Genomic DNA, 18,312 nt, shown 5'->3' with positions numbered 1-18,312 from the left:
CTGGGTGCTCCTAGTGGTGACTTTTCCCCATTTGCTATGGGGAACTTGGCTCAGTGATTTTTGCTCCTCTCCAGCAATGGCTTGGCTGCTGTGGGAGGGAAATGTAGGACTTTCTGATGAGCCATATTACAGTCACTCCCAAGCATGGAAACCCACTGGGGAGCTGAGATGCAGAGCAGGGCTGGTGATGGGCCTTGCACCAGTGCTGCCACCCTGCTCCCCTGAGCTCTGAGGGGGTTCAGTGCAGCCCTGTGGCATTTCCCCATGATGATCTCCTTCTGAGGTCCACCTTCATTCAAACTCTGGCACTGAGTGCTCTCTTTGACAGCTAAAACCACAGAGGCAAGGTGATCTTGCCACGGGAGCCCACACAGCCATCCTTTTGCCTTGCATACTCCCAAGCTCTGCTCGCAAGCAGGCCCTTTTCCCCTGACACTGGCCACCACCTCCTGCCCCCTGTACCCCAGCTCTGCACTGCCCACAGGTGAGTAGCTGTGGGGGACCTGCCCCAGGTGGCACAGCAGAGGTGACACAGTGACACTCCTGTGCCCTCACAAATCGAGACGAGACCCTTGTGCTCCTCGCAGCCCCACAAGGAGCCTGCCAGCAGGGCTGGGGCTCAGGAAGGATGCACGAGCGATGGTTCCAGCCCTCACAGCATGGGCTGGGGCAGGACCTGTCAGCAGCCGGGTGCACGGTGGCCCCGTGGCCTTGTGTCTCCTCCCATCATGGCTGCAGCTAGTACTCCTTGGCCTCCTGCAGCTGGGAGAGGTACTCCTCCTCGGCCGGGTTGTCGGCACACCGCTGCCCGTTGTTGGGCGGCCGCACGGCGTGGTACCGGCTCCAGTCGCCCTTGCAGAGGATCCAGGGCAGCATGTCCACCTTGTAGTGCAGCTCTGGGGAGAACTCGGTGCTGATGAGGTTGGGGACGCCGGCACCCTTGCCCCGGGTGATGAGGCGGGTGTGCTCGTCATAGCAGCAGTGCTGGGCCGCCAGCGTCGTGCTGTCCAGCGAGAGCATGGAGCGCAGGCAGAAGCGCGCCGTCGGCTTGTAGATGTCCAGGCGCTCCTTGGGGCCGCTGGCATCCCGCCAGCGGAAGCTCTTCCCCTGCCTCTCGTCCCGCAGGTTGACGGCGCTGTAAACGGCCTCCAGCGGGTAGGAGCAGGGGCAGCTGGGCAGGTCCGTCAGCACTTTGCTGAGGTACTTGGTGAGGAAGTCGCTCTTGCAGTTCAGCCACTTCTCGCAGCTGTCCACATCTGGGGGAGAGGCAGTGAGAGGGTGAGGGCACGAGCACGCCTCTTTGCCCCACCACCGCTCGCCAGTCCCACCAGGAGAACACTCAAACCCTTGGCAAAGCCACCAAGCTCCCTAGGAGGGGAAGGACAGCAGCATCCCACCATGGGGCAGCTGCAGGAGTGTGAGCCTCAGGCTGGCTTCAGCCAGTGTGCCATGGAGTAAGACCGTGTCCACCACGTCCTAGCAGGCTGTGGGAGTCACTGGGCATCCCACCATTTCTGGTTTCTAGCACCAGCCTACACACGGCAGTGACAGGACTGAGGTTTGGACCTGGACCCAGGAGCCCCTGGAACTGCCCTCCCCACCAGCTGCATCTCCTCACAGGGTTTTGCATGAAAGCACCCAGGCCCCAGTGTGGGGACGAGGCAGGGGCTTACCCGAGTTGAACAGCTCCGTGGTGTTGTCACTTCTGAAAGGAGTCTCCTCTGTGGGGAAGACCATTTCTCCCTCTGCTCCTTCAGAGGGAAATAAAAAGAAAAAAAAAAAGAAAAAAAAAAAGGAAAAAAAAAAAAAAGAAAGAAAGAAATGAAAAGAGATGGGCTGAATCTCAGGTTTCCTTCCAAAGTGCACCTCTCCCTCCACTGCTTTGGTGACAAGGCCCTGTGTCTGCGAGGAGGGTCCATGAGGAAGACATGCAGGACAGACTGGGCCAAGAGGACCCAGGCCCAGGGCTTATACAAATCCCAGCGGATGGAGCTGGCTTTCTGTAAGCTTTGGGACTGGATTTCAGACTCCCTGTGAGAGAGGTGCAAGGAGCTGCATGTGGAGCTGGGCTCCAGCTCCACCATCCCTGGGCTTCACACAACTGCCTGTGGAGCCATGAGCCCCCCCCAGAGCTTCTTCATAGAAACAAGCACCCACGTTCATTAGCCCAGAGCACATCCAACGCAACTAGCTCTTGAACCGTGAGCAACACCCTGGAGAAGATGGACTTGGCACTTGAAATCTGGGCCTGTTCCCATTTTTGGGAACAAGGGTCCTCTCACTGACCTGTTTGCCATGAATGTCCCTGCCCTGGGCACAGCCTGCTCCCTGTGCCTCTCTCCCTCCCCATGGTGCCCCAAACCCAGTTGCAGCAGGGGAACAAACCCACACTGGGATGGGACAGTGCCCCAAGGGTGCTCGAGCACCGGGATGGCTGGGGGCTCACCAGGGCAGCGCGGCAGGTCGCAGGTTCTTGACTCTGTTGCTGTGCAGGCATAGCCACAGGACCGGGTCCTCTTCTGGTTGCCGCTGCCACAGGTGACGCTGCAAGGGGACCACGGGCTCCATTCCTCCTCATCTTCATAGTCTGCACATGGCATGGGACAGGCAGAGAGGGATGAACCTTGCAGAAAGTCTCAGCAGGAGGGGAGCCAGCAGCCACCCCAGACATCCCTCAGCTCTGTCCTGCCCCTGAGATGCAATTTATGGGGACACAGGGCTACCCAGAGGTGTCTGGCTACATGGTGCCAAGGGCCAACCCTGCCCTTGCTGGCAGCCCCCAGGCAAAGGCTCTCATTCTCACAGCCTTGCTCATGGTTGTAGTGACCTATCTGGGCATCACTGCCCATCCCCGTCCTCACTGGACCTGCCTGACCCCACAACCACAATGCTGCCAGCAAAAGCTGTCTGCTTACACACTCATGGATAGGAAGCTCCAGGAGCTGTGCTGTGCTCCCCTGACCTGCCCATCCACTGGCCCCTGCATCTAACCTCTGCAGTACTTCTGGGAGATGCTCAGGCCTGCAGCAGAGGTTTCTGGCTCTGGTGTCACCTCAGAGAACTGTTACAAGGGCAGCAGCACTCACAGCTAAACATTTGCACCATATTTCTAGTCTGAACGTGTCTGCTGGAGCCCACGCTTTGTCTGATGACACACAAGGGAAACTCCTGCTGTGAAGCTGGCGTGCCAGGCTGCTGGCAACCCCAGCCAGGTGCTGCCCGTGCCCCCCGGTGTCCCTGCTTATTTTCTAACAGGAGCTGAGCACAAGCATGCTCTGGTCCTCAGGTGCCCATCCTACAGTGAGATAGGGCTGCAGTCAGGCCAGGCAGGGGAGGACAGCGATGGTTTGCAGGGCAGGTGCTGCTGCTCATGCTTGAGAGGACTCACCATAGTTATATTTTTCCTTAAAGATCCAGTTCTTCTGCCTAGCCCACCGCTGGTCCCAGTCACCTCCTACTCCACTGAGCATGGACTCCTCCTCCTCATAGTCTGCTGTTGTGTAATCTTCCTCCTCCTCCTCCTCTTCTTCTTCCTCCTCTTCCTCTTCCTCCTCCTCCCTGTCCCCTACATCCAGATTGTCATCCTCTTCCTCCTCTTCCTCCTCCTCCTCTTCTTCCTCAGTGGGGTCAGTGTATTCCCAGAAAAGAGGCCAGAAGAGGTCCTTGTGGGACAGCCACTCAGACGATGTCAAGGACCAGTCATTGCTTGTCTCCTTCAACAAGTCCATCTCCATCTCAGCCTGAGGATCGTCCACTACTTCAATGGTCACCTGGAAGCCAGACACAAGGCAGAGCAGTGAGACAACGACCCTGGCCACAGGATGTCCCCTGGCACAGGGACCGCCTGTGTGCTGACTCCACGAACACCAGCACGAGAGGTCATCTCATCTGGAGGGGCTGAGCAGGGGCAAAGCGGGAGGTGCTGCTTGTGGCAGCTCAGCAGGCTGGCCAGGGGGGTCTGGCGGTCACCCAAACAGCAGAGCCACAGAAACAGACCCTGCTTTCAGAAGTTTTCCTGTCAGGGACTCAAATCAGGCTGTGGAGAGCCCAACCCATCCCACCCAGCCCCGCTCCCCACCTGGATGTTGGGATTCTGGGCACTCAGGTCGACGTTGGCCAGTCCGGGCAAGCTCTGCAGGTCCAGCACAAAGGGCAGACTCTCCTCCCGGCTGGCACCGCCGGGCTGGGGCACCGCTGGGCTCCTCGCCACCTGCTGAGCAGCTCCACGACGCCGGTGCCGCCGTGGGCCCGCCTGCCCGCTCCGCCGCAGGCCCCGCGCCTTGCCCGATGGCGGCAGCTCCTCGTCCCCGGCAGCACGGGGGTCGGACGAGGCAGAGACCTGCAGAGGGAAGAGGCTGTGAGGATGGGTCCCTCGCCTGCACAGGCATCTCCTGAAGGTGGTGGCTGCCGAGCAAAGGGGGGAGCTGGCAGGAGCTGGCAGGGACCCTTGGCTGCGAATGGCTGGGCTGGCCTCGTGTCCCCACATCCCTCACCTCCGTGCTGGCACAGAAGGGCGTGAGGCAGAGGGATGGAAACTGGAGATGGGAACAACTGGCAAAGCCCCCCCGTGGCACGGGTGTCTCTAGGAAGGTCCCTGGGGCCCTGTGGCTCCACACGGGGCACAGAAGTGCCTGAAGCCCCAACATCTCTGCCAGCAGCGTCTATTTCTGGCTGAAACCCCCTTTTGTTCCCAAGCTCTCGCCCTCTGCATCAGCCCAGACGAGAGCGGTGAGATTAACGAAGAGAGTGGCGTGCCCCTCCCCACAGGGGATGCGGAGAGGCATTTCTACCTGCAATTAGAGCCAGATGGTTTGGGGAAGGACTCCCCTCCCTTTCATCCTGATCACTGGAGCACTTCAAAGGCAGCTGGAGCCCGGCCAGGCTCTCATGAGCACACACAGCCTGTCCCCAGCCCTGTGCCCGCACATCAAAGCCTGCGCCCCCCTGTCCCTGGGGGAGGGAAAAGAGCAGCAGGGACACTGCTGGGCCCTTGGCTGCTGACCAGAGCGGGCTGGATGCAGGGCAGAGCCTGTGACAGACTTCACCAGATGGGCCCTGAGGAAAGAGGGCTGTGGGAAGCAGGGAGGTTGTGCCCGGGAGGAGCCTTTGGGGCTCCCTTCTCTCATCCAGCACCGCAGGGTGCAAGGCAAATGGGGCAGAGACAGAGCCCTCTGCCCTCCCTGTCCAAGTGTTTTTGGGGAACAACTCACGGGAAGGATTCTTGGCTCTGCCCCAGCTCCTTGCCAACTCTCCTCTTGTGTCAGGCCCTTCGTCACCCTACGGTGGGGCATGCTGCAGTAGGACACCCCAAACCTTCCCCGTGCTGCTCCTGGCCACAGCACAGAGCTGGTGCCTCCTGGGGGAGAGGAACATCCCAGTGCAGGCCCTTCCAGGGACACAGGGGGACAGCCGGCTGTGTCCTGGGCATTGGTGAGCACTGGCCACACGGCACCGCTCACTAGCACTGGGCTTGCTCCCAGCTGCATGTGCCCAACGCAGCCCCTGTGCAAGCACGGCCAACAGCACACTCAGCCAACAGACACTTGTGCGTAATTTGCAACAAGCTTAACGGGGCTTGGTAAGCTCGTTTCACAGATGACCCAAATTTAATACACATGGAAAGTGAGGTCTCCTCTAGCAATGAGATCTGAGCTCACCCAAGGACATCACAGTGACTGAGCCAGGAACAGACTCCAAGTCTCCAAACTTACCCTCAGTGCCTAATTCAGATTTTACGCCCAAACAAGCTCAAGAAATTCAGAGTGCTGTTCCCACAGGGAAAATGTAAAACTGCCACAGGGGAACTGGCTGTGAGAGTGTTACCAGGCGGGCAGAGCTCCCTTTGATCCCAGATCCTCTGGGGGCACAAAGTCCCCTATGTCTGCTCTGGGTGGCCCCCATGGGTGACCCCCACTGAGCTGCACCCCTGGCAAGGAGCAATTAGTTCTCCATTTCACTTCCAGCAGCCCCCATGCATGCCTCCAGCTCTTCCACAAAAAGCTTCCCGGCCCCATAGCTGCTGAAGGGCTGCCACTACTCACATGGGCTCTGCAGGGCAGGGTGTCCCAGGAGTAACTCCTTTAGTGACAAGTCACTGCAGCGGGTACCCAGCCTTTCCCTCATCCCAACACGTGCATTGCTCTGAGGCTTTGCTGTGTTAAAACTTGGCCCTACATCAGAAGATGTCCCTCCTGACCGCAAAAAGATGTCCCTCCATGACACCCACCCTCTCCTCAGCCCTGCCGAAGCAACAGCTGGATAAGGCTGTCAGGCCTGGAGCTGAGCTATTATTGTGCATTAGCTCACAAAAAAAAGAAGAGCTTGGCTGTCTGGAGTGAAAATGATCTGAAGGCTCTGTTGAGGCTTTGCATGGGGTTTGTGTACATGAGGTCACACACAGCTTCTCCTCTCTGGGCCAAACCTGGCCATCAGTAAACCACCACACGGTCAGCAGCTCCCCTCTCCTTCCACCACCAGGAAAGCATGATTGCCACCACACACCAGAAGCAGAGAGCACGCTGCCTGGAGCCCTTCCCAAGCAGTCCAGGCTCTCCCGCATGTAGGGCCACCTAAACACTTCAGGGCACAAACTCAGCAAAGATGTTAGGAAGTGGAAGGAACTCGTCAGCAATTCACACGGTGCCAGGCCTGTTTTGTACAGGAAAGGGGTAACGAGGTGTATGGGAAAGGTGTAGGCAAGGCCACGCATCTTTTCTATGGAGACTGAAGGCTGATATTTTCCCATTTCTAGTCTGAACACCTCTACTAAAGTTGCTTCAAAATGTGAAGATGACGAAGAGAACAGCTGCAAAACCATTCCAAGGGATGTAGAGATTTTTCCAGTGAAAGAGTTGTCCAATTCAATTTGTTTGTCAGGTTAAAAAGATAAAGCGATGACTTGATTTCCTGGTTCTTTAAGGAAATAATCCATCAGGCACCAGGGACTCCTTAATCTAGAACAGAAACACATAATGGGAACCAACATTTGTGAGTCAAAGCCAGACAAATTCAACTGAAAAATAAGGACCATGCTTTTAACACTGTAGGTGACTAACCACAGGAACAAGCTAACAAGGAAAGTGGCAATATCTCTTGTGGAGACAGTCCAACACAAGGTACCATCAACTCATATGTACAGCATCTGTGCTGTGGAAAAAACTTGGAGATCTGATTATTTCCTCTGGTCTTAAAATATGCAGCTTGGCTATAAACTTCTCTGAGACTCTGAACTAAGCCTGTGTTAAGAAACCACAAGAATGACATTCACACACCGCAGCTCTGACATAAAAATGATTAGAGATGCGAGATCTCAGACCCTACAGCATTTTAAAAACCTGAAAGCATCAACAGATCAGTCCCTGTGCTGGGCTGTCCTATGACAACCAGGGACACAACTTTGCTGCCACCAATAATCACCGATACTTGTCCTCCCCACATGTTCTTCGGCATCTCTGCAGGCACTGAAAGCTGCCAGGGCTCAGCACTTAAACCCACTGGCAGCACTCTCTGCAGCTCCACGCATCGCCGAGCGGAGCTGCTCTTCGTTACAGGGCTAAGCCCAAGCCAAGCACGCTTGAGTCAGCTCCCCGGGGAGCGAAGCATCACCACAGCCTGTGCATCGCTTCCACCCACATCTGCCCTGAGCCAATTAGCAGGAACATAAACTCGTTCAACTTGAAACCTGGGCACATGGGAGTCAGGTCAGAGGCAATGTCCAGGTTGTGCTTTGGGCTCGTTAACACTGCAGTGAAGAAAATGATGTGCTTGCTAAAGGCTGGTGTTGCACTGTGGGCTATAATTATAAGGAATGTGTTTTTTTCTTGCTTAATCATTACTGCTTGTATTGTTTCTTTTGAATGGCTTTACTGAAACAAGAACCCAACCAGAAGTATTTATCATTTCCTGAACAGAGTCTACACAAGTGTCTTCCTACTCTTTCCTCCAAGCTCCCTCCAACACTGTAAAATCCACCCTGCACTCTGCTGCAAACCTGCCTGCTTATGGAGCAGTAAACTACAAAGCAGAAATTGGGACTTTTTTTTTTTTTTGTAAATAAAACTTTTCCCTCCGTATTTATACAAATGAGCTGCAAAGATCTGGAGAAAACTTTCCAGATTTTTTTTTTTTTTTTTTTTTTTTTTTTTAAGTTTTAGACTGAAACCAGGCAGGAACAACTCCAGGACAAGCTTTTGATATAGAGCTGCCAAGCACAGGGGTGCAGGCTGATGGATTCAAAAGGAAGCCCATCCTGGCTGGAGCAGCTCCCAGGCCTCAGTCAGGGCATCTGTAGAAAGGCTCAGAACAGCTTTTGCTGGCCGGAGTGGGTGAAGGGGGAGGTTATTACATTACTAACAAGTAACACTCTTAGGTCTCCTTAAAATAAACATTTAACAGTAGGGAACATCAACATATTCTATCTTATTCCATCAAATTCAACATGCCACTCTGCCTCTGCAATGTAAGGCAGGGGACACCTCCAGCTCCTCCTCTTCTTCTGCCCGGGTGACAGACACCACCAGCAAAGGGCTGTGGTGCAGGTAAAGCCCAGGACCGAGATCTCCCTGCTGCTCCCCTCACTCGTCCACCAACTCACACAAGTTCTTCCTTTGTTTTTGTTTTGTTTGTTTTTTAAATAAAGACACGAGCAGCTCCCTTTACCTTTTGGGAGAGCTCTGCAAGTGCTTGTGGAGTAGATAAGCCACTGGCTGTCGTTCTGCTGTGGGCAGATCCTGTTTATGACAGGCCAGTAGGAGCTGGCAGCAAACCATGGGCTGTGTGGGTCATTGTTACACCCCCACGATTATAGTTTTCACGCAGTTATCAAAACACTTCAGATCATGAGGAAACACTCTTCTAAATGGCCACAACCCAATCGTCCCGAGCAGGGAGCTGCAGGAGGCAGCATCAAAGGCTTCCTCGTGTCTCTCAGTTATTTCACGATTGCGACAGCTGCAATCTCAAAACTCTTTCCAAGCTCTGGGACTGTGCTGTCTCGGAGGCACAGCCGGCCCCGGCGTGGAAGACAGCACAGCACGGAGAACCACCAGCACGCAGCGCTGCGAGGGGCAGGGACACGGCCTGGTTGTGTGCGAGGCCCAGAGCAGGGCGGCCGGGGTGCCCTCGGTGCTCCTCACCACACGTCCACAGCCGCACAGCCCGGACCCTGCAGCAGGCTCTTCTGTGGGCATCTGGACCTGAAACGTGCCCATGATGGCCTCAGCCAACTTCCCGGGCCTCTTGTGACATGAAGAAGCCAAGACCTGAGGAAGGTCCCCCTAAAGGCTACCATGGCTCAGCTTCTCCTCCCCGCCTGCCTCCCTGGAGGGATGCAGACAAACCCCGCCACACGTGACGCAGCGCGGCGGTGGGTGCGGGACCAGGGCCCCACAGGGACCATGCAGAGAGGGGGACAGACACACAGCCGTACCCTCTGGTGCTCTCAGGCAAAGCCCCTTGCTCGGGCACATGTTTTCTGTTAACATAGTTGAGCTGTAATACGCGTAAGCTCTTAATGCATCTGCCTGAGTTGCTGTTAACTTGTTCCAGCTCTAAAACCCACGTGCTCCAGTAACCATTAACTTGTCCCAGCTAATGATGTACATTTGTCAGCCTGCACACCGCAGCCCTCCAACTGCTCCAGCTGCTGCCTCTGCCACCACTGCAGCCCGGGAAAAGCCGTGAAACCAAAACCCCCCAAACACAGCAAAGCCAGTGCTCCCCGTCCCTCCCACCCCCCACCCAATGTCCCATGGCTCCTGCCAAGCTGCCTGGGTTTCTTTTTCCCAAAGAGAAAAATCGGAGGAACCAGCTCAAAGCCAGCCACCCACTGCAAGGGAAGACCCCAGCCATCACCCTGCATCATCCCCAAACCCACCAGCACTTGTCCCAAAGCGCGCACCACCACGGGGTGGGATGGAGGAGCACCTGCAGGGCAGCATCCCCTCGCCAGGCTCCTGCCATGCTCTTTGTCACACGATGAAGGCTGCCCCAGCTCAGGACGTGTTCGCAGCCCAGACCGGGCCAGCCAGCAGCTTCTAGTCCCCGGTGAGAACCCCACCACAGTGACCAGGCTGCGTGCAGCTGGATCCTGGCCTTGCATCTGTCCAGCGGTGCCAGAGACCAGCAGAAGGCGGCAATAGCCAGGAGGAATTTACTGCATTTTGTTCCCTTTGAAGCCGTGTCCTTCCCCTGGAGAATAAAGCAATCCACAGCCGGTGCCCTTCACACCGAAGCCACCCGGGACTCACAGGCATGTGGGTCACTGTCCTCTTGGCGTTATCTCTTAAGTACCGACCAGCTTCTCAGATAAGCCCCAAACAGCTTCCCAGAGGAGCCCCAGGAGTCCCAACGCGCAAGGAAGGCACAAAAACTGAGCAGCTCTGAAACACACCGTGCAGCCTGATGGTTACAGCTGGCCATATCAAAGCACCTCATAGCCTAATGAAGGTGCCCTGCGAAAAGAAATGTTCTATTAATAAAGATGTCCTTGTGTTTTTACAAGCTTCTGTCTGAAACAGAAACATTCTTACACAGAAACACTGCTGCCGTCTCTTCCCTGCTCCTTGGCTACAAGCTCCAGCATTTTCAACGAGAATTGAGGCTGTGCTCAGGAGGCTGGAGCAGTGCACCTTGCTGTCATGGCCACAGATTTCCCTACGGGAAGCGTCCGGGTGTCTGACCTGGGAATTATCCTCAGCGGAAGAATATTTATCGATGCCATGGGAAGCAGAAGGCTCCATTTCCCACTCCCTGCCCCAAGACGCTGACACAAGCACAGCAGCTGTAACTCCCTGGTGCACGCACCACACTGCCTCGCTTCTGTTTGCAGCTGGGCTTGAAGGGACCGTGGCTGAGGCACAATCTTCCCACCTGATCTGTCTTTAAGAAGGTCTGCAAGAGCCCGACACCCTTCCCCTATCCTGGCTGGTGCTCAGCCCCAGTTTCAGCTGCTGGGGAGCTTTTGGCCACTGCTGACTGGGAGCAAATAAAGGGGAGCGTTTCCCAAGGGGTGCCTGGCTGACTGGGAACAGCTGCTCCAGCTGGGAAGCCAGAGGGCCGGGCAATGCCCCGTGGAGCGATTTCTGCCTAATCCCTTCCCTTACATGTGCCTTTTACAGGAACCCCTTTGATTCCCACAATGGGACCGCAGCAGACCCATGTGTGCGGTGAGAGGGGAAGGAGCCCCCTTGTCGAGCAGCTTCCCTACACCCGCTCCCCATTGTTTGCGCTCCTGACTCAGCCCCAGGGCGGGAGGGTTTTCAACTGTGTTGACTAAGATAATTTGGCACTTCTCAAAAGGAAATTTGCTACAAAGGGTAAAGTACCTCCCCGCGCACAAAGAGGCCCTTTCAGAGCGGAAGGATGCTTCAGTGCACGTTTTGTACCCGCAAATCCGACCTCCACCAAGGACAAAGCCAGGGACAAGAACGCTTAATTGCTGAAGAAATGAAAAGGTAAAAAGCACATCCGCAGGCAGAGCGACTCTGCTACTGACCCAGCCTCTGCTACTGACCCAGCCGCACCGCACGGCCCGGGGCTCCCGGGCCCAGCAACCCCCTGCAGCCTCCCCCAGCATCCCCGGCACTTGGTTTTAAACTTTCTTTCCCTTTGCCACTCTCGCTGCCCATGCAACCAGTAAATAATAAGCTCTGTTCTCCCTCCCTTAATTCTCACGGGCCAGGCGCCAGCCCCGCCAGGTGCTACGGCCAAACGCAGCCCTCATGCAAAGCCTGGCGTTTCTTTTGTTGCCGTCCCTTACCTCTTATCCGAGCAGCCGGCTTGCAGCCTCAGACCAGGGGAACCCCAACGGCAAGCCCTGGCCTGGATTTCCACCTTGCAGCCCCCCGGCAGCATGGGGGGCAGCTGGTAGCCCCCGGCAAGCCCATCGGAGCCAGGTTTGGCACCACGGCATGGAGCCACTGCTGGGACGCTCGCTACCAGCGCCAGCACTGCTGTCACTGTTACTGGTATTTCTGTGCACAGCTATTTAAGTGGGTGTATCTGAATGCAGTTTTAATCCCTTCCAGTGCTTGCCTTTCTAGTGTGCTAGAGCATCATTTATTTTGTATTTACTGGAAGAGCACGAGAACTGGTTTGTATCACCAGAAAGAAGCCAAACATCTATTAGCAATGCTGAAAGCCAATATTTTGAAACCCAGGGAGTTTATCAAAACATATTTTGCATTTAAACGCCCTGACTTCATAAATAAACAAAGCATTAAGCAATGTGAAGAGCTGTCCCTTGTCAAACAGGGGACCGCAAGCTTTTCCAAGCACTGTTATCCAGCTGTGAAGAGCTGCTGGCCTGTGTCACCGCCTGGACCTGCTGCACATCTGCCCAAGTCAGAGAGGGACGCATCTGGCCTGCAAAAGCACTTCCGAAAGCCCTGCTGTACACTTGTCTGCTTCTTTGGAGCCCCTGTAGCCTTCTGAAACAGTCAAGAAGCCTCACCATTAATGGATGTCTTCTCTCGTTAGATTTTCAGTCATAGTTTGGGGAGAAAGTATTCAACTTTCAGCTGCCTTTTCAACTGCCAAAGAGACTGAAGAAATAAAAAATACTTTTGCTAAATCTGTTGCTTGTGCTGGACTCAGGTAATTAGGGCAAAGCTTTTCTGCACAGTATCACAGCAGAGGAAATGCAAGTGCTTGGTCGTTTTGTAAAGGCTGGAAGTGGCAGATCCTTACTGAAGTACGGGACTTTGGGACATAGCCACAAGGCCATCACCCACAGACAAAGCGTGCTTCCTCAGTCCTTCCTGCAATTAGAAAACTTTCTAACTCAAAAAGTTGATGATAGCCTTAATGTTTTTAATTTTTCTCAATTGTTTTAGTACAGAAGGGCAACTGCGAGGCTCAGTACAGCTTATAAAAAAATCCCATTAAAGTTTAAACAGGGGAAAAATGTTTGCTTTAAAGAAAGATGCTAAATTAGAGTAAGTGAATGTTAGGTAATTGTTTAATCGTTTTGATCGTCTATCTGCTCTGCGCCGTCACTTCTTTGCTTCCCCAGGCCCCCTTCCCTCTGCCCACATCTGCAGGGCATTACCCATAACGTAACCAATACTCCAGATGTGGTTGCCCTGCTGCCATAGAGACAGGACCTATCAGCTTTGCAACATGAACCATCTGTGCATATGACCCAAAATCACTCCGGCTTTTTTTTCTAACCACCATACTGCTGCGCTCGTGCTGTCCGCTTGGCTACTCCAAATTCGTCCCCACATGCACCAGAAACAGAGGATTTCCTCCCAAAACGTGGCCAATGCATGCAACGATGCCTGCTGCCTTCTGCCCACTGCATTAGCTGGATGCCTGAGCCTGGAGGGGTGCACAGAAAGGAGGAACGGGAGCAGTGACAGACCCTGGGAGGAGTCCTCCGTCTCCTCGTCCTTCTTGTTCCTGGGCTGAACCGCCGCCCTGCAGCCCGTGCCTACAAACTCGTTTGATGTTTGTGTTTCTGCAGGAAGCGCAGGTCCAGAGGACAGAGGCTCTGCTGTGTACGTACCGATGTGATCTTTGGCCCGCCGCACAACGCTCCCCATTCAGAACCATTTACACGCTGGTGCTGAGAGCAGCTCTCCCCACTTTCCACGTGGCTGCAGATGTCGGATAAACACCGGCCTGAGGCAGCCCTCAGGGTCCTGCCGCGGGGACCCGCACCACCCCGTAACGCGCTGGCTGTCCCTGCCCATCGCTCGTGGCCCCTTCTGCAACGTGGCCGCGATCATTTTGCAGATTTCACGGATACACCCCTACTCTGCAGCCCAACAGCCCGAGCACGTCCAGCCTGGCATCTCCCTGGTGGCGTCTACACTTCTGCTTGAAGTTTCCCAAGCAGCACCGACGTGGCGTTAGCAGTGCTGTGCCATGCAGCATCCCCGCGGCTCCTGCCTGCATCTCCCGCTCCCCGCAGCAGCCGGGACCGCAGCAGGCTGCACTCAGCCCGTGCCCCTCTGTTCGCTGTCTCAGTTTGGCTCCCCGTGCAGCAGATGCGTTTCCACACTTGTTGCTTTCCTGCCGTGCTGCGAGGAGCTGCCGGAGTGGCTCCCGGGGGCTCAGCACCGCGGGGCGCTGCAGCAGGGCACGGCCCCAGCCCCCTGCGCCGCGGACCGACCCCGCGGCTCCCCGCACATCGCTCAGCCGGTGTCACCGTGCCCGGGCAGCCCTTCCAGCGGCAGCATTCCTGAGGGGGCACTGGGAGCACAGCCCTGCCTGCCGAGCTCTCCAGAGAAGGGCTCCAGGACGGGCTCCAGCCCCGCCGGCCCCGGGCTCCCCTCCCCAGATGGGAGCCCGGGGACCCCCCTCCCCCGACCCCCGCCGCCCCCTCACCTCGGCCAGCTTGGGGCTCCTCTCCCTCGGGCTGCTGCCGCGCTGCCTCCTGACGGGCAGCCCCCTCACGGCGGCCAGCAGGGTTGTCAGGAAGACAAAGCCGAGGAGCAGCACCACTTTCCCCCTGACCAGCGGCATCCCGCCCGGCTCGGCACGGCTCGGGCTCGGCGCGCACCCCGCCGGGCACGGCCGGCCGCCGCCGGGGCCGTCCCTTCTCGGGAAAGGGGAAAAAAAAAAAAAAAAAAAAAAGGCAGAGAAATAACCCCCCAAAAAAAAGCGCAGGGCTCCCTCCCGCCGCCGGCCGAGCACGCTCGGGGCTCGCCTGCCGGTGCCGCCGATGCTGCGGGATGGCTGCAGCGCCCCGTGTGCGGGCGGGGGGGGGCCGGGGGAGGAGAGGGCTTCGCCTCCCCACCCCCCGTGCTAATCCCGGCGGCAGCCTCATCGCCTTCCCTCCTCCCCCACCGGACTCGCTGCTCCCCCGTTCCGCCGCCGGGCCGGGCCCGGGGCTCTTTGTTCCGCTCCCCCCCGGCACCGAGGGGGGGACCCCTGGGGGCCGGGAGCGGCCGGGGCAGGCCCGGGCCTCCCGCAGCCTCCCCCGGGCACGGCCCGGCCCCGGGGCTCGCCAAAGGGGGCTCCAGGCGCAGGACCCGGCCCCCAGGAAGGGTGCGGGGCTGCTTTCTGGGGGGCAGGGGGTCAGCAGCCCTCCGGGGAGCAACCCCTTGGGGAAAGGAGACGAACAAACCCCCTCACAGCCCCCGGGGCCCTGCCCGCACCCCCAGCCCAAAGCAGGACCCCAAACTCCTTCCCTTCCCTCCCCAGCGCTGACATCTGCTGCGTGCAAACTTGGGGCCGGGACAAATGGAAGGAAGTGTTTCAAACCAGCCTGCAAGACAGATGTGAGGTCAAGCGTCCCATGCGAGATGGATCAAGGAGCCCTTTCAAACATTTTGTTAGCAGCATGACAGCCGATAAGTCTGACAGCCACCGTACGCACTGCCGGAGGGAATCCCCTCCAACAGCACCCAAGGGCAGCAGGCGGCTTACGGAGCTCCCCTGGGTGCTGCACACCCAGAGCGGTCCCCTCTGCACACCCACCTCTGCAGCAGCCACCCAGCCCGTGCTGCACTGGAGACGGATGAGAAACAGCCAAACACGCACCTCACAAGCAGAAGTTCCTCACCTGAGAGTCCTAGGACAGAGGGGGACACTGATCTGAGCTCTCACACAGGCTATAGCTCTGCTCAGCCCCAGTGGTGCAGCTTCAAGAAAAATCACAACAGAACTTTTATTTTTAAATTCTTTATTATGCAGAACATAGAATATATTTGAATGGATTTTTTTTCCCAAGCAGTTTGTTTTTTTTTTTCTCCAGTGTTTTTTTTTTTCTTTACATGCATTGTTACCTTTTTAAAGCCAATGTACCATCTGTTTATCTTTTCCCTGCCCATAGAGCATCCGACTTCATGTTAATCCCCAGTGTAAAAAAAATTAGACATCTGGCATAAAATATTTTGGGGGGAGCCCATTTAAAAATTTTATCTAAAATGTCTTATCTACAAAAAAATCCAATATATTATGTACATTATAGCAACACAGAGGCATAGGAATACAGTGCAATTCAAGACTAAGTGCTGTGACTTGGTAATTCTGCCCAGGGCTTGTGGAAATGTGGGCCACCATTGGCTTTGGGACTGCTAACCTAAAGCCTCAGGCTCCAACGTTACTCTCATCTCTCTCAAACTGTCCTGAAGTCACTGTCGGAAGGCTGGAGATGCATTTAGCTTAATATACCGTTAGGGGGTAGCAGAAATACTGTCTGGACAGCATGAGCTTTGGCAAAAAAAAGTTAATGCTTTACAATGTCCAGATGCTTTGGTGCACATTTCACTTAGCCAAGGGTATTTTTGGAACTGCACCAACCCCTGGCGTATTCAAGTGAGACCTGTTCACCTAATGTTGAGAAAATTAACTTGCTAGCTGCCACTGCTTTTGAAGTCCCTGACCCTCTCAGTAATTCTGCTTTCAGCAGCCCAGGGACCAGTTACCAACGTTTGCTACATAGGAACATCAGTGCAGAGCTGCACTATTTCTGGCCTTCACATACAGGCACCTCTCCTGCTCCTCAAACAGCTGCTCGCCAGGCTCAAACGCAAATAGAGCCGGACAGCAGTACGTATTGCTTAACTACCAGCACAGGGTACTCTTCCGTGGGCTAAAATCCACTGCATGCTTCAAGGTCAGTTTTAGTTTCAATTCTTCATACCAAGAGTCACAGTTTAAGGCCTTCGACACACACCACACTCATCTCCTTCACCCAGCCCCTTGCGGGGACGTAAACACAACAGCTCCAATGCCTGCACTAAACACTTCTCTTCAAAGCTAATGCACAGTACCTCGTCACACAAACACCGTGTCTGTGCTTTAAATTCACATCCAAATCTTTCACAGGTAAACAACTTGCAAGACTGGGAATGTTTACAGGAATAGGAGCCATCACAATGACATCTGAGTTGTTTTTTGTTTTGTTTTCTTTTTGAAACCACGTTCAAGTTACACAGGTCACACGACCGGTGTTTTTCCCAAATGGTCTGATACCACTTGGGTGCCAGCTCCAGAGCTGAAGCCAACAATTCCCCTGGTGAGGGGTCAATACCAGGCATTCACAGATGTTTCTGTGCTTCACTAGTGTTAGAACAGACCGCAGGCACCTCGGCTCCCTGTACAGAAGGTGCAACCCACACAGATCCCAGCACGCTTGGCTCTTTCACAGAGCGAGCACAACGTGCAGGGTTTCAGACTGAGCATTTTACACTGGGGTAAATCTCCACAAGTTTCATTCCGTGATGAATTGAGGGAGCTTATGCATAGCACTCCAGCTACAGTGGTGCTAGATTTCTCTTAGATGACTCTTAGATGAAATGGACATCTCATGCTCACAGCTTTCCTCCAACCTTTCCTATCGTCTGTCTGAATAGATAATAGATAGAACTGCCATAAGCTGAATATTTTTCAGAGGTAAAGAAATGAAGATTTGCACAGAAGGAAAGGAAACACTTGTTTACTTGGTGTGAAGAAGTTTTAGAGAAGTGTCCCTTTGGCCACTGAAAGTTGCATTCCTATCTTAAGGATCCTTGTTCCAGTACACATGGAAGATCCCTGTACAGCTGAGAGTAACTGGTGACTGACTGCCCCATTCCTCCCTCCATCTCTGCTGTATCAGGAAGTCAGATTTCCTTCATCCACACAGCACAGGGCTGGATCACCGATTTCGCTGGAACACTCCCCTTTCCTGCTCTGTGCAAAGGTGCAGCTCTGATGCTGGGCACCACTTCTGCACTCTCAGAGGAAACATCAAGAGAGGATGGATGAAGCGATTCCTTCCCTGAATGACTTCACCACGGTAAGATGTTTGGTTGGTTCACTCCTGAGCCTAAAGCAGAAGCATGCTACACCAATAATCCAAGAACCAGAACAGCTCTCTAAGGACGCTACTTAGAAGGAAAAAAAAAATAGAAACTGAACAGAATTAAATACACCATATACACAGATACTATACAAGAGTTTGTGTTTTCTGTAGAAACAAAACCAAACACTTCATTACAAAACAAACAAACAAATGAAACAAACAAACAACAAACAATAAAAAAAAAAACTTTTTCCTCTCTTCCAAAGAACTAAAAAGAAATTATGAATCAGGCTCCTTAAGACAAAGGTCTCCTACTTGGGAAGGCCAGATTCTAACAAGAAGCAGATCCCTTACCATTCGCTGGGTAATAGGAGATTCTCTACTTTCTTAAAAGAATATGGCCATCAGCCTTGAAAACTATAATGGTTCTGAACTCTTCACTCAGCTCAGCAGAGGCAAAATCTTGCTTGCTAAGGTCTTCAGAGCGGTACCGGGAAGATAACTATTGTATATTTACAGGCAAGTTTAGCCAATGTACAGTACAGGGCAAAAATCCTTTGTTCAAAAGCAGCCTT

The 18,312-nt window shown here is 54.7% G+C and overlaps 1 protein-coding gene across 1 annotated transcript; it reads right to left on the bottom strand.

Annotated features, from left to right (window-relative positions):
- Positions 1-738: 738 nt before the first annotated feature.
- Positions 739-14,469, bottom strand: ISM2 (isthmin 2; the record flags this gene model as incomplete). The annotated part of the gene is made up of 6 exons (XM_084288388.1): positions 739-1,256; positions 1,674-1,751; positions 2,447-2,587; positions 3,389-3,770; positions 4,079-4,339; positions 14,332-14,469. The coding sequence occupies 6 exons, from the start codon at positions 14,467-14,469 to the stop codon at positions 739-741; spliced, it is 1,518 nt and encodes a 505-aa protein (XP_084144514.1).
- Between the last annotated feature and the right edge of the window lie 3,843 nt (positions 14,470-18,312).

The sequence above is a fragment of the Netta rufina genome (genome assembly GCF_964035555.1).
Source record: "Netta rufina genome assembly, chromosome: 5".
NCBI lineage: Eukaryota > Metazoa > Chordata > Aves > Anseriformes > Anatidae > Netta > Netta rufina.
This window is presented reverse-complemented; position numbering and strand designations above follow the sequence as displayed.